Here is a 14,103-nt window from a genome sequence, read left to right on the forward strand (position 1 = left end):
CCATGGGGGTTAATGAAAAGGTAGCCCAGGCAGTCCACACAGCTTGGCCTTTGAGCTGAGGTTGCATTGTAACGAGTTAAATGCCATGACTTCACCAGCTGAGAGAATGGAAAGCCAGTCGTGGGCAGACAGCACTAGCCCACAGAGCCTCACTAAAACACGCATATACACGCTCTCTCTCTCTCTTCCCCTCTCTCGCTCTTTTTTTCTCTCTGTAAAAGACACACACACACGCTCTCTTTCTCTCTCTTTTTGATCTCTCTTCCTTTTCTTTCGAATCACACGCACACATGTAAATACACATACAAATTCACACAAAACACACACAGTATACAAATATCCCCATTTAATTGTAAACTGCCTCCTTGTATAACAACATCTGTGCATCATATCTGTTTTAAGAATGACCAAGTCAATTTCCGAATGTATGAATAAGTGTACAAGCGTGGTTCATTAACAGTGAGCAATCGGCATTTAGATACAACTAAACTAGTGTGAATCGAAAAATAACAACAACAAAAATGTCATCCGTATTCCTCACTTGTAAGAAGAAAGAGAACAATGGAATTTTAAGTTGCTCCATCCCATAGTCAAGCATTACTGGACAAGAATTCCAAGGATGTGAAATATGCACCTGTTTCGACTGACAATTCAACACCAAAGAGAACTCCTATGATATCACTGCTGCTCTCTCTGCTTGACGGCAGCCCATTAAGCACAAGCACAAAGAAAACACAGAAAACACAACTGCCAGTGAAACAGTCTGACTACTATTCTTCTCTTGAGGTTTGATGCCAGGTCAGGTTTGGCTAAGGTAAAAAGGCATGCAATGAAAGTTTCAGCAGTTTTGAGCCATGGCTAATAAGGGAACACACCCATTTCAGTGAAACACAATGGTGATGGTAATGAGGCAGAATTAATTAAGTGATATCCAACTTGGCATTGCAACTCCACACCCAGTAATAGCACCAACATATTATATCAGGGGGTGAAATGGGCCATAGATAAAGTTATAGTTCAGGATTGCAAAGTTAACAGACCATATCCTTGTAGAGAACTAGTTGGGGAAGCTTTGCGTGCTGTTTATGAAGAGCATTTCTGTCTGTCAGAGGAAACAAGAGGAAGCTGATGTCACCAGAGGAGGAAGCAGCAGCAGAGCTGGGAGTTACACATAACACGTTAATTACGCCATGGTCTGAACCAGGAAGGAACCCAGTTTGCACTCTGTGATAAGCAGGCCATGTGTCTGCGAGTCGAGCGCCAGGAGGAGAAAAACAATGTTTCCCGGTGCTTGTCATGGATTGAGTCCTTCTCCTGACCAAACTAAACTCCAGTATCTCATAAAGTTGGTCTCTCACACACACACAAAAAAATGCTGGACTCTTTTTCGCAGTGCTGATGCCAAAACAAAGGAAGATTCTCTTGGACAAAGAATGAAAACAATATGTTATCTGGCCAGCTCCGGCCGGGCCGTCTAGTGAGGAGAAAAATCATTAATTCACACAGAAGCGAGACCCAGAGACATGGAGCAGCTGTCTCAGCTGCCTCAGCACCGGTCTGACCCGCCGCTGTGTGCGTACCGCATGTCCCCTCCTCTCTGAGAACATTTGGAGCCACACAAGAGAGATAAAAATAACAGCACAAAGATGGGCTGCTTACTTATGCAAGGTTTGGCAGATGCTGTCATACCCAGAAAAATCCTAAGACCTTTATGGCATGACCACATTCGCACGAAAGGAATAAAGACGTTAAGTGGATAAGCACCAAATAAACATTACCTGGTTCCAATCAATTATACTGTCTGGCTTTTGGGTAGTGAAAGTTGCCATTTTTACTTGACTGAGGTTGTTAAAGTAGCCCATTCGTCCAGCACCACTCAAATGAATTGCCACAGGGTAATGATAGCACATGACAATATTCTTCCATGTCCTTATCTGCTGTGGCTTTGGCCACTAGTGAGTTTGTACCCCCTCTAGGTATAGAGTGCAGAACAGGAAAAATTGTTTTCAGGGGTGACAGACAGGTTTTGTGCTCGAGGAAGGAAGCAAGTGATCCTGAAGACATCTGCTCATGGCCATGTGCTCACCAGAGTCATAAAGGCAACACATGCCGGCTTCTGATGAACTTCAACCACACGTCATAGTGAAGGGCTTATTGCCTTGACAGGACTTTAAACTTTCATGTCTTTTTAAAACCTGTGTTGGTAAAACAAACAAGTACTTCAGGAATAATATACGTACATGTTGTTTTACATTTTTGTTAATCAGTGGATGGCTAAATCCAGTGAGGGTTTATCTCTCTACATACGAACATGCTACAAACGTGTGAGGTTTTAAATGAGTAAGTGTTCGAGCCTTAACCAGTGTTTTTTTTTTTTAAATCCTGTACAAATCTTGTATGTTTTTCACTCTTTCTCTTTCTTTCCTGTCCCAATGGCCAATGCTGAGGGACCGGAAACATGGGTCCGTTTCTGCTTGGATCGGAGAGGGAAACGTGTGTGCAGAGGGAGGAAATAGAAAGTTCACTAGTCTGCTCGAGGAAAGTCTATGCAAGGAGAGGAGTGTACAAAATTAATGCTCACCCTTGTTGCCTTAGATACAATGAAAGCAGCGTCGACTTAAAGTTCATCTGGTTTCTTTATTGGGTCGGCTGAGTGGCAGTGAACTTGCTGGGAAAGACTTGCTTTGATTTTTGAGTGGTTAGCTCATATGTGCCTGGTTTTAAAATTAGACAAACCTGCTCTGGTAGGACTGCTCTGGAACACTGTATTTTCCCCTTCAATCCTGGGTTTAAATCAAGCTTTCTCCGACCACTAATTACTGACTGAACTGCTGGTACCAGTAGCTGTGTTTTCACTCATTTTTGCTGATTTGGACCCAAACTGAACATTCTACGAAGTTCTACTGAGAATTCCAAGATTAGCTATTGTATGGCCTTATTTGTAAACCCTAATGAGCCATAAGATTGTTGTACCTCCCCTGTTGTTACCCTTAAGTATATCCACTGAGAATATCAGGTTGGGTTTGTGTAAACCTCTCCATCTCAGCAGACATCTTTAAATAATTATGAAAACTGAGGACTAAATGTCAGCTCCTCATCTGTTTGGATTTCTACTTCCCACACCATTAGAAAGTTCTAAACCAAATACTAGCCTTGGTGAGAGACATGCATTTTTTGGTCAACTGAACAGACCAAATATGGTGGTTGTTAACTTGATGATGTCAGAAAAAAACTACTTTTTTTTTGCTCACCTTACGTCACTCCTCCTAAACAGGTGCAGTTGATTTATAGGAATCTAAACACAGGCCAGCATTCTTAAGAGGGCAAAGGCATGTTACCTTCTAAATAGTTAAAGTGCAGAAGAACACTATCTGGAAGTTTTGGGAACATGGCAACCGTATGTGTGTGTTGCCACAAAGCTATCTTCAGAATTATGCAATATGACAGCGTAAGAGGCCAACAACGCTAAGAATTCCTGAGGAATTTCAAACGATACAAGAAAAAAAAGCCCAGTGGTTTTCAATGAACATAAAAAGCATGAAATATTTATCAAAATCTTATGGGTCTGAAAACCTCTGTGGTACTTAAACTGCACTCAAAGAATGTGTTGTTTCAATGTACACATCAAGACAGCATGGAAGGCACATTCTCTCATTTTAGCATCTCTTTATGCAATATCTCTGTGAGCTCCCTGCAATACAAACGGATTTAAAATCGTCTTGGGACCTGCGAAAGCATGAGCCATCGTGGGATGCACAGGAAACGATTGCTCATTCAGAAGAAGGAGGGGGGAAATTGGTCTGTTTGTGTGGCTGTCTCTCTGAATCACAGACCTGCTCATATGCCACATTCCTTCTGTTCCTCTCACGTTTCCCTCACACGGTCTTCATTGCAAAGACAAAATCACCCCAGAAGCCATAGGCACACCACAATACACACCGGCACACATCAACAGAACTCTGCCGGGAGCCACACATCAAATGTACACATTTGCCATTTCTTCACATTCTTAAGTGAAACAGACACTGGTCATACAAGTCCAACTGCAAACACTGTTGTACACAAACAAGCATATATGCCACTGCGTGGTAGCCTGCACCTACTCAGGGGATCACTAGAAGAATTCAGCCAGTTCACAGTATTTTCATCCCCACTGTCACACAAGATAATCTATGGGTTACAGTTGCACAGGCTAAAGAGTCCAGAGGGGAACAGTTCAAAGCTGGCGTTATCTTTCTCATGCTGTTAAGGCGATAAGTCATCTTTCTGTGTCTGTCTCCATTTGTGTGGATGTTTCCCCTTATGTCTTCCCAGTTACTCAACTCAACAGCATAGCTTTTGGTAACTAGAACAGATATCTAATGACACATCTCTGCTGTTTTTCTAATTGACTCCTACTACCTTCTATCATCTATCTATCTATCTACTTCTATCATCGACGCAAGAAGTCTGAGGAGTTTTGCAACTCTGACTTTTACAACACGGCGTGGACATGTAGGGAGAGGCTAGACACTCAGATAAAAGAAGATCTATATACTGGTTAAATCTATAGGCTTGCTATAGGAGTTCAAACAAACCACACGTGCTTTATTGCATAAGGTTTTGGAAGTTAGTGATTGTAGCTAAATGAATGTTCCCTCAAAATGCTGTCAAGATAGACTTAGACTCCTATAAAGTTATGAAGTATTGGACATAAGTATGAAGTAAGGAATGTTAATTAAGCATACCTTTTCCTAAAAATATTCTTCACTGATTAAAAGCAATACCTGGCACTACTGTTACCATGTATTTCTGTGTTTTCAACAAAGGGTGTAGCCTAAAGACTGCTTCATAAAACAAATGTAATGAAACTAAATTCTGCGTGTAGAGAAAGATGATAGTTTGAAATTGCACTGGCACTAAAATTAACATAATTTAACAACTTCAAAAGATTCACTTTATTCCTCAGTAGTTCTGACTGTGTTAGTTATAGAAGAGGGAGGTCTGTGTCAGTGGCTGTCCCATTTTCTGAGGTACAGTGGCCAAGGTGACTTTATAGCCTAGGATCTGTGGCATACAGAAGGAATGCCATACTTTTGCAAATAATCCTGCCCACTCATACTCAAAGGGGACCAGGTCAAAAGTAAATCGCTGAATACATTTACAATTTCATATATCACAAGAATTGATTTTAAAATCAGGGGCTTAACTACGAATAACTTTAAGTAGTCCAGCTTGGTTAGCCCAATTTGTAAACATTTTACAGCAGACAGCAGGCTACCTTCCTGAATTTAAAACAGTTTTAAACAACATGCTCGGAGGAAGGATATGTTACATTTTAGACGAGGATGGAAACATTAGTCACTGTTCATAAATGATTGAATGGCTACTTCGGTTTAGAGGAACCTGACAAAACCACAAGGCTGTTTGTAAGATAGAATCTTGAACATTAATTGAACGGCTGTCAAGAGACAAAAGCGCACAATTATTGAACTGATGGCGAAAACAAGCAGTGTTTTATAGTAGGTTACTTACTTCATATTCCGCTGTCGTCTCACAATTTACCAAGCAGGGTAGTATAGGCTGATATACGCGGCGCCTTCACACCTAGTTCGTTGGTGAATACCTATAGTAAACAAAAGTAAAGGAGCCAGCGAATTCTACCGCGACTTCAGGTGATCACTGTGTACCAGTAGCCTACGGTCAAATCCGTCTGTCACTTTCGTGTGAAGGCATGTTTCGTTGGGAGCTCGCATTGAGCGACTGGCTTGTTTTTGAAGGCGGTGCTCACGAACGCAACTTCCAATGAGAAGTGCTCCGACGGAGAGGGCTTTGACAGCGAAGCAAATGTCCTGTGTATTGTTTTCGTAATTGTTATTTTAAATCAAAATAAATATTATTAACGACTTAAAAATCTCGCCATTACTCCAATTCCTCAAAACCAATCTTGTGAATTTCACTGGCGCGCGGCTGGCGGACAAAGTTACTTCACTGGAAAGAGTGTCTGAGATCTAAGGTGGCACGTGGATGCGGTGATACGAAAGTGTGCACTGGGGCATAAAAATATCCGCAGCTGCTCTGCATATCACTGCACTGATTTTTTTAAACGGTCATATGAACACTGCAGCGCATATTCGATTGCGAGATAGGCAGTTGTAAAGACTTCATTGTCGAAAATTGCAAGTGGAACTACATAGGGTAGCTCGAAAATAGGAATAAATGACGAGGTTTGACATTTTAGTTTATTACTGACGTTCGACTGCTGCGCTTCTCGTTACAAACTGTTTTGTGCCTTCACAAATGTCCATTGCTCACTCAGTTTGTGTGTGTGAACTAACCTATAATGATCAACAACGTATCTATACGAGAATTTGAACGCGGCTGCCATTTAGCCAATCAATGTAGAGGGTAGGCTAGCTTACATCTCTCTCCGTTTAAGCATGTGTTGACTGATTTACAGGTCCAATGTCACCGCACAGGCCAGCAATCAGAACAATGATGCGCAACTGTTCTGCTCCTTCTCGGCCCGCATGCTTGTACTGCAAACGGCGGATGATCGACAACTCCTCATATATCACCAACAGGCTTCGGACAATACGGACAAAAGGTCCTGCCTGAACAACCAACAGGCATTTGACCTTTGGTCAAACCTTTGTTGATAATATGACATCTTATTTATGTAGCCTACTATTGCGGTCAACTTCAAGCCAGCTTTGTAGGCTACCCTACCCAACAGGATCACTGTTGAATGGAGATGTGGAAAGCACTGACACTTGAAGTGATCTCATTTTGTTCTATAGCTATCATTTCCAATTTGTGTGGGGGCTTAAGGTTGCCCGTTTTGATGTAAATAGCGCCCCTCATCGGTAAACTGGTTGTAGTGTAAGATGATGGCAAGATTGGTTCACATCAAACCATAGACATATAGGTATATATGTCTATGCATCAAACATGCAACAGCCGGCTTTTTAGCCTGGATCTAACGTTAGGCTAATACATTCTACAGACCCAACAGTCCCCCAACATTCATCTCCAAAAAATACATAATATTGTTACGCTATCTTAATTTGGCGTTGTACATTCGTTGTATGCCTATTGTTGATAAGAGATGATAATTTAATGTAGGTTAGCTCATTTTTGCATTTTGTTGTAGGAGCCTAATGCATACTCAGAAATAAAACTACAAACATTAGGCCTAGCATAGCCTTCACTATATTGCGTCTGTTTTCATTGCGCCAGTTGTGATGATGACCAGAGCCTATTTGCCATCATTCAAAAACACACAAAGACACAGCAGCAGAAAGTCAACAGACTAAATTTATGATGACTGCAATAAGGTCGGACCGCAGGTTTGCCACGTGATGGCGTGCTCGGACCGTGAATAGCTTGAGCCGGTTTAAAAGACAAAGTTGCCTACTTTGTAGCCTAGTCTGTAAAGCCTACGCGGCCTAATGCAAATTACGAGTGAAACTCTGTTTTGAGATTATTGTAGGATATACCCCTGTATATTTCTGGTTAGGTTACAAACTACATAAGTAACATAAACACCAAAACTAGCCAATTCAACTTCTTTAATGAAGCAGTTTTTATTGAACAGACGGAATTGGTGGTTATATGTTGACTACATTAACATGTTCCGACATGACATCACATTAGTCTACTGTGCCCTGCAACCTCAGAGCGGAGGAGTCCTGCCCACTGCGGTGCCCACCCATCCTCTGGCATCATAGTCTATAGCCAAAACGGCCAGTGGGGCCGAGCACTAAAGTGAATGCGTAAAAATATTTAAGTTACCCAATTAGTAACTTCATGGTATGATATGGGTGTGAGTTACTAAAAAGTTCCAACGCAAGCTATTAAACCTCCACGATAGCCTACCTACTAAGTATCTGCTTCACATCCATACAATCAGCAGTTTTATATTTAGTCGGTGTCTAACTAATTTGCTATGATCGAGACGTTTCCCAGATAAAAACGACCTTCACGTTATTATTGCTGTTTCATCGGTGTCCTCCCTGTCCCGATGGCATCTTGCCAAGAGTGGCACAGCTGGCTTGCTTCACGGTGCCAGATGACAGTGCTGCTCTTCTAGATCATTTGCACGGCGCATACGGAGACTGTGGACTGAGGACAGGCTCGTTCAGTTGAACGACTCTAATACTGCGACGAGATGATGCTCTTTTTCGTTCTAAGCCTGTGTCTGGCTGTCGGAAATGGCATTCTACCAGATATGCCAACAACCGTGGATTCGGACGTCAACAGCACACTCGAGGCAAATGTATCCCAAGGTCATACAACCTTAAATGATATGTTTAGGGAGGTAGAGGAACTGATGGAAGATACGCAACACAAACTAGAAGACGCGGTGCACCAGGTTGGTATTTGTTTTTGTTTGACTTACACAGATGTGCATTAACAAGCTAATTTCTCTGTAACACAGCACAGGTTTCACTGGCTTGTCAATCATTGCTGCTATGTATTTACATAAAATTGTCAGTAAATTAACAGCCATCAAATTATCTGTTTATATTTATGCTATTTGCAGCATTTACCCAATGACCTCAAGAAAATACTGATTCTGAAATCTACTATGATCAGGCATTGTTTTCCTGACTCTAGTCATGGAGATAAATGGGTTGCTGAAAATAGGTGTATTGATCTTTGTAAAGGTTAAAGAAGGAGTTTGCTTTTATAAGATGAATCTGTGATTCAGATAAACAATGAGAGTGCCAAGTCCAGCTCGTATGCACAGGATTACCATAATGAAAACATCTCTGAGAGTGTGGCCGGAAATCAGTCCATTCAAGTTACCAAGGAGTTTGAGAAGGTAGGCCCCCGATCTGACATTCACTCCCTCAGTGTAACGTCTCTGTGTGCATACTAACAACTTGCCCAATTTATTATTCAAAGACAATGTCTCTATGCCTTTTATAGTGAAACATACATTATATTCTGATTATATGATATTTAGTCCTAATGCAAAGAATTTATTTAGGTTTTCTAAAATAATTACTGAATGTAAAGTAGTCGAGGCATTGCTATTTCATTGTGAAATTGCTTTTACCTGTGGGGGAAATTCAGTGAGATTAAAGTTAATTATAGGTAGATATACAGGACGTTTTCTCCAGCCCTGAATCAGTAGTACACATTGACTCTTTATGTGTGTCTGTAATGTGTTCCTGATTGGATCTGCATTCTCACTCAGGTGGCCGACAACGCAACTGGAGAGACTCACTTTCCCAGAAGTGTGATCCAGACAACCAAAGAAAATGATGTTGATCATGTGAGTGCTTTGTTACACTAATTTTCCTCTGCTTGTAGACTGAGAATTTTTTTCTTGTAAAGTCAACATTGCTCACCAGTTGGATTAAGCAAAAGTACTGTTCTGCTATATGCTATGCAGGTCCGTCTCAAATGAAATATTATCTCTGTTTCAGTCTTTTGTATCCTCTACTCCTCACCTGCACTCTGTCACACAAACACATAGCATACGCTCAGACAGCTAATTCTCTCTCTAACTGACGTGCGTCAGTCTTGAGAGGTCCTCAGGCCACTACCCTGTCCTTCAGGGCATATGGCTGTGTCATCAGCACACTGATGAAAATGCTGACTGTCCAGACTCACATAGGATGTGATGCATAAGGCCAGGCATTGAAATACTGAGTCTGGCAGACACACACAGAACCCAGAGAAAAGTCATTCAGAGTAGTGAAAAGTATGTTGGAGTGTTGTAGAAAACGATGGCGAAGTTAATGAAAATGTACTTGTAAACAATGGATTTGAATGTTTGAGTGAGGTGTTTAAAGGTCAGCTGAGACTGTAATTCAGTAGTTTTATTGATGATAAACAGTGACAGCTTTGAAAGTCTTTTTGGCCTAAAATATATGACGGGAGGTTTCCTCCTCTGTCCTCATCCAGGATTATTTATGAAGTAAAATTACAAAAAGGGGAAACGGCATATTTTCTTAGAGTAGCTCTCTAGTCTCAGGTTTCATTTCAGTCCAGCATTAGTACGGTCGTTAATGGTTTAAATAAATACTGCTGAGATCATATAGCGGATTTGTACACATAAGGGCTCACTTTGGAGTCATAGAACGTTTGAGAGCCCTGTGTTGCTCTTCTGTAGGTCAAAGGTTGCTGAGCCTCTACCATGCCATATATTGAATTAATAATTTCAACATTGTGTTGAATTACTCTACCGTATAAACCTGAGAACAAGTAATGCATTGTACATAATGTGTCTAGCTCTGTGCAGATGTTTCCTATTACGAAACCACATCTAGGGTCAGTATGTGACCATAGCTCTCAATTCAGAAGTCGAAAAGTCTTAAGGGTCAGCCAAAGAGGAGATAACATACACAGCTAATGGGGAACACATAATGGCTGTGGAATGTTGTGGAGTGTACACAGATGGCATGAAACACTAAGAGTTATTCCAGTCTACGGTGCTGAAAACAGGCTTAATATCTGTGGATAAATGGTTACTCTACAGCGTTGTAAGTCTGAAGGATATATCAACTATATGAGACCCTTTTGTTAACAGAAATATTATGTTTCCTTGGCAATCACAGTGTAGATTGCATCCATCTTACGAAAAGGATCGTAGAGAATCTTTGCATTAGAGAGTACTGGATCCTGATGCAAACAACCACTGACCTCTTTTTCTAAAACGCCCTGAATGTGTCCTTACCCCTCCCCTCTCTCACACAGGAGTGTATCATCGAAGAGGACTGTGAGAAGGGCACATATTGCCTCTATGAGACGCACCGCTCCCAGTGTCTGCCCTGCAAAGAACTGGATAGGGTAAGGCAATCAAATAATGGGCATAATGATAAAGCAACTACAGTCTTCATGTTGGTTCTAAATGTAGGCAGCTGATTAACGCAGCTGGTTTTGTCTAAAACTGAATTATATGGGTCATTACAACAGTACTTTAACATTTACATATTTAAAGTCAGAATGAATGCTTAACCATGTATGATGTCTCATGATGAATCAACAAAAGATTTTAAAGGTCATTATACCTTTCAAGGAGTATGACAAACATTTATGGAGGTTGCCAGAGTTTCACAAGGGGTTATGGGATGGTAAGACAAGCCTTACAGGGATCTTTTGAAAAGATGCTGCAGAAAAAAATACTTAGGGAAACACTTACTATCTCTTTAGAGGCAGTTGCTAGAACGAGATACATAGCCAAAAGGCCCTTCACCACCCAGCATTTTAATAATATGATGCAACTGAGTCTGCATTATAACTGCATTGCAGTGTAGCCACAAGTGCTAAGTGTAATCAGATATGAGCACTCCTTATCCCCACTGACTTTCCCATCAGAGTGCAAGGCTGGCTAAATATGAGCACCTCCTTAATTCTCCTGACTCACTGGGGATACAGATGAGAGAGTGGAAAGAGGCAGAGAGAAGGCAGAGTTTCAGCAGATGCTAGCCCTGCAGTGCTGTGGGCGAGGGAGTGGGTGGGAGGAAGATGCCGAAGTCAGAGCACACACTGGAAATACTGGCAGTGGCACTTGTCCAAGATAGAGTGTGTGCCCAAAATATTAAGAATGCATGAAAGTGAATGTGAGCTCACGAATACGCTGTCATGAAGCTGAAGACTAGTAAGGCATTTTTCAGGGTGAAAACATGCAGGATTCACACCGATTAAAGTAACCTGGTTTTTATGGCGTATGGTGAGCATAATGGTGTACGCCAGCCTGATGTAATGCTCATTCAAATGTTTACTGTTGGTGTTTTTTCTTCAATGTGCTCTGTAGTCATGTAGTAAGGATGAGGAGTGCTGCTCGGGGCACCTATGTATTTGGGGCCAGTGTTCTCAAAATGCAACCAAAGGAGAGAGAGGGAGCATCTGTCAACACCAGAGCGACTGCTGTCCCGACTTGTGCTGTGCTGTCCACAAAGGTAAGTCTCTCTCTCTGTCCCATCCTGCCAAAACCTGGAATGTAATTCTTCATGCCTAGACAGTGAGTTACATCCAGTGGAAATCGCCTGCTTGCTTGTGAATCTCAGCTCCAAGGTCTACATCCTGCTCACAGAAGGCCTCTGCTGTGCCATATGTTTACCATTCCACATTTGTTTTTAATTTAATACACCCTGCTTTTATTGCCCTTTGCTTTAAATATAAAAAGACCAGTTTAATTGTCTTTGGGGAAAAAATAGAGAATATTCTATGTGGTCTCATGTGAGCTTTCAAGTCTGAACCAAAGACGAGCATGGAGGTCCCATACAGAGCCACAAGAGAAGTCAATGCTGAAGCCAATTTACCTTTCCTCATATTGTCCCTCAACAGCCCTGCTCTTCCCTGTGTGCAACTCCAAGCCAATCGAGCATGAGCGCTGTTTCAGTTCCACCAATCACCTGATGGAGCTCCTGTCCTGGGACGTGGAGGGGGAGGGTCCAAAGGAGCACTGCCCCTGTGCTGGGGAGCTCCAGTGCCAGCACATGGGGTATGAGGGTCCTGATTCTGTTATTAAAATTAATTTCTTGACTGACAATTAGGGTGACCAAGTGTCCCGGTTTCACTTGCAGCATGTTGACCCTTTGTCCTGCATCACACATATTGAGATAAAGTCCTTTAATTGTCAGAAATAAAAACACATGGATGCGTTCTTTTACCCACCCGGTACATGAGACGCTTATGCTGTTACAGCATCATTTCTAGGCTGTGTCAAACATACAACATAGCCAAGCTTTCCTAAAAGCCTTCAACTAGCCTTCAAGTCTTTCAACTAATGGCTGAGAAGAGTGTAGTGAAAGCGGTCATCATGATGCGGGGATGGCCGTCAACCAGAACATGCAGACGTGGGGCCAGTACACAAAAACACAAAATATATATATTTTTTAACACAGTTGTTCATGAGAATACAAATGTTAGGTTACCTCTCAGTAGCAGTAACATGTCCCACACAAACTTACCACTCATCCCACATTTAGTCTATTTGCATCTGGTCACCCTACTGACAATGATATAAATTGTCATAAAATGTCGTAAGTGAACTCATAGTATTGCTATTAAATCATGCCCAAGTGATATTTACAGAAAATGTCAAAGTTAACCTGTTTCATAGCAGCATATTCAAGCTATTAAAAAATCAGCTGTTTATGGCCATATCCTGTCTCTAATTCAGTGCAGTGACCCAGAAAGGCAGTCCTAGTTTTACTGACTTTGTGCATGCAACAATTTTGTAGTATATTGCCGGCCGTGTCCCGTGTGAATGAATGCATCTTCTCTGCCAGGAGGGGATCTCTGTGTCTACAGCCCCAGAAGTCCAGCGAGGAGGAACTGACCGACACCCTTTACTCCGAGATTGACTACATCATCTGAGAGTTCACGGCTCGAAGTGGAGGAGCAAGGAGACGCACACATAAGACAATCCAGTGGTGGGCTCTTGGTAGGTTAGCATCCAGAAACAAGGGCATCATATCTCCACAAAAGCATCACATTCCTCAATAGTGCAACAGAGCCCATTCAAATACAACATAAACCAGCTCTAACCAAAGGCTTAACACATAAGATGATCCGGCCACATAACAAGCCAGGCCCTTATTTTAAATCCTACTGCAGTGTGCAAATCGCTAACCATTTAACTAATGCTGTAGGTGTGTTGCAGTACATGTGCCCCATTATTAACAGAGTTGACAGGAGTCTTAATAAGATGCCCGAGAGTTACACACAGTGTAATCGTATTTATCAGAACACCATGCAATACTATTAAGATGTATTTATTTATTGTAAATTGAAGGTAACCTGCTTTAATAAAAATGGCAAATACCATTAGCAGTCCAATAGCATCAATGATCAGTTACAGTTGGTTTCCCAAAGTCTCACTGTAACTCAGTCACAGTTATGCTTATTAAGACAATAAAGGGTTCATATCCGTGTTCCGTTGGTCTCTCTTTTTTTTTTGCATGAATAAACTAAAACTATTAATGAACGTAGTCTTGTGTAAAAGGACTTTAAAGTATTGCCATGCATTGTATAGAACAGTTTCTTTGTTTTAAACAGTTGTTGTAGTTCTTTAAGACAAAGAAACCAGACACATACATTGTTTTCATCATACCTTTCCATTACTATTGTGTGACTAATTTGAAATTTTGACCTTAAAAGACA

At 41.5% G+C, this 14,103-nt stretch overlaps 2 protein-coding genes across 8 annotated transcripts in view; one reads left to right on the forward strand and one right to left on the reverse strand.

The window, feature by feature from the left end:
• mical2a (microtubule associated monooxygenase, calponin and LIM domain containing 2a) overlaps positions 1-6,159 on the reverse strand; it is a 34,547-nt gene extending 28,388 nt beyond the window's left edge. For 2 of the 7 annotated variants that reach the window (XM_031569338.2, XM_031569337.2), the window contains exon 1: positions 5,515-6,157. The gene's annotated coding sequence lies outside the window, so the exon portion shown is untranslated. Of the gene's footprint in view, positions 1-5,514 lie in introns of all 7 variants that reach the window. The other 5 variants (XM_031569336.2, XM_012834724.3, XM_031569339.2 and 2 more) reach the window with 5 other exon arrangements.
• Positions 6,160-8,025: 1,866 nt separating this feature from the next.
• Positions 8,026-13,355, forward strand: dkk3a (dickkopf WNT signaling pathway inhibitor 3a). The gene is made up of 7 exons (XM_012834660.2): positions 8,026-8,353; positions 8,693-8,806; positions 9,185-9,262; positions 10,690-10,782; positions 11,750-11,894; positions 12,283-12,439; positions 13,230-13,355. The coding sequence occupies exons 1-7, from the start codon at positions 8,150-8,152 to the stop codon at positions 13,315-13,317; spliced, it is 879 nt and encodes a 292-aa protein (XP_012690114.1). The 5' UTR covers positions 8,026-8,149; the 3' UTR covers positions 13,318-13,355.
• Positions 13,356-14,103: the final 748 nt, after the last annotated feature.

This window comes from Clupea harengus, chromosome 6, assembly GCF_900700415.2.
Source record: "Clupea harengus chromosome 6, Ch_v2.0.2, whole genome shotgun sequence".
NCBI classification, from domain to species: domain Eukaryota; kingdom Metazoa; phylum Chordata; class Actinopteri; order Clupeiformes; family Clupeidae; genus Clupea; species Clupea harengus.

Coding starts and splice junctions, on each gene's coding strand:
- dkk3a (XM_012834660.2), top strand. CDS start 8,150: ATGATGCTCTTTTTCGTTCTAAGCCTGTGTCTGGCTGTCGGAAATGGC. Junction 11,895..12,282: donor GTGCTGTGCTGTCCACAAAG/GTAAGTCTCTCT, acceptor GTCCCTCAACAG/CCCTGCTCTTCCCTGTGTGC. Junction 12,440..13,229: donor CTCCAGTGCCAGCACATGGG/GTATGAGGGTCC, acceptor CTTCTCTGCCAG/GAGGGGATCTCTGTGTCTAC.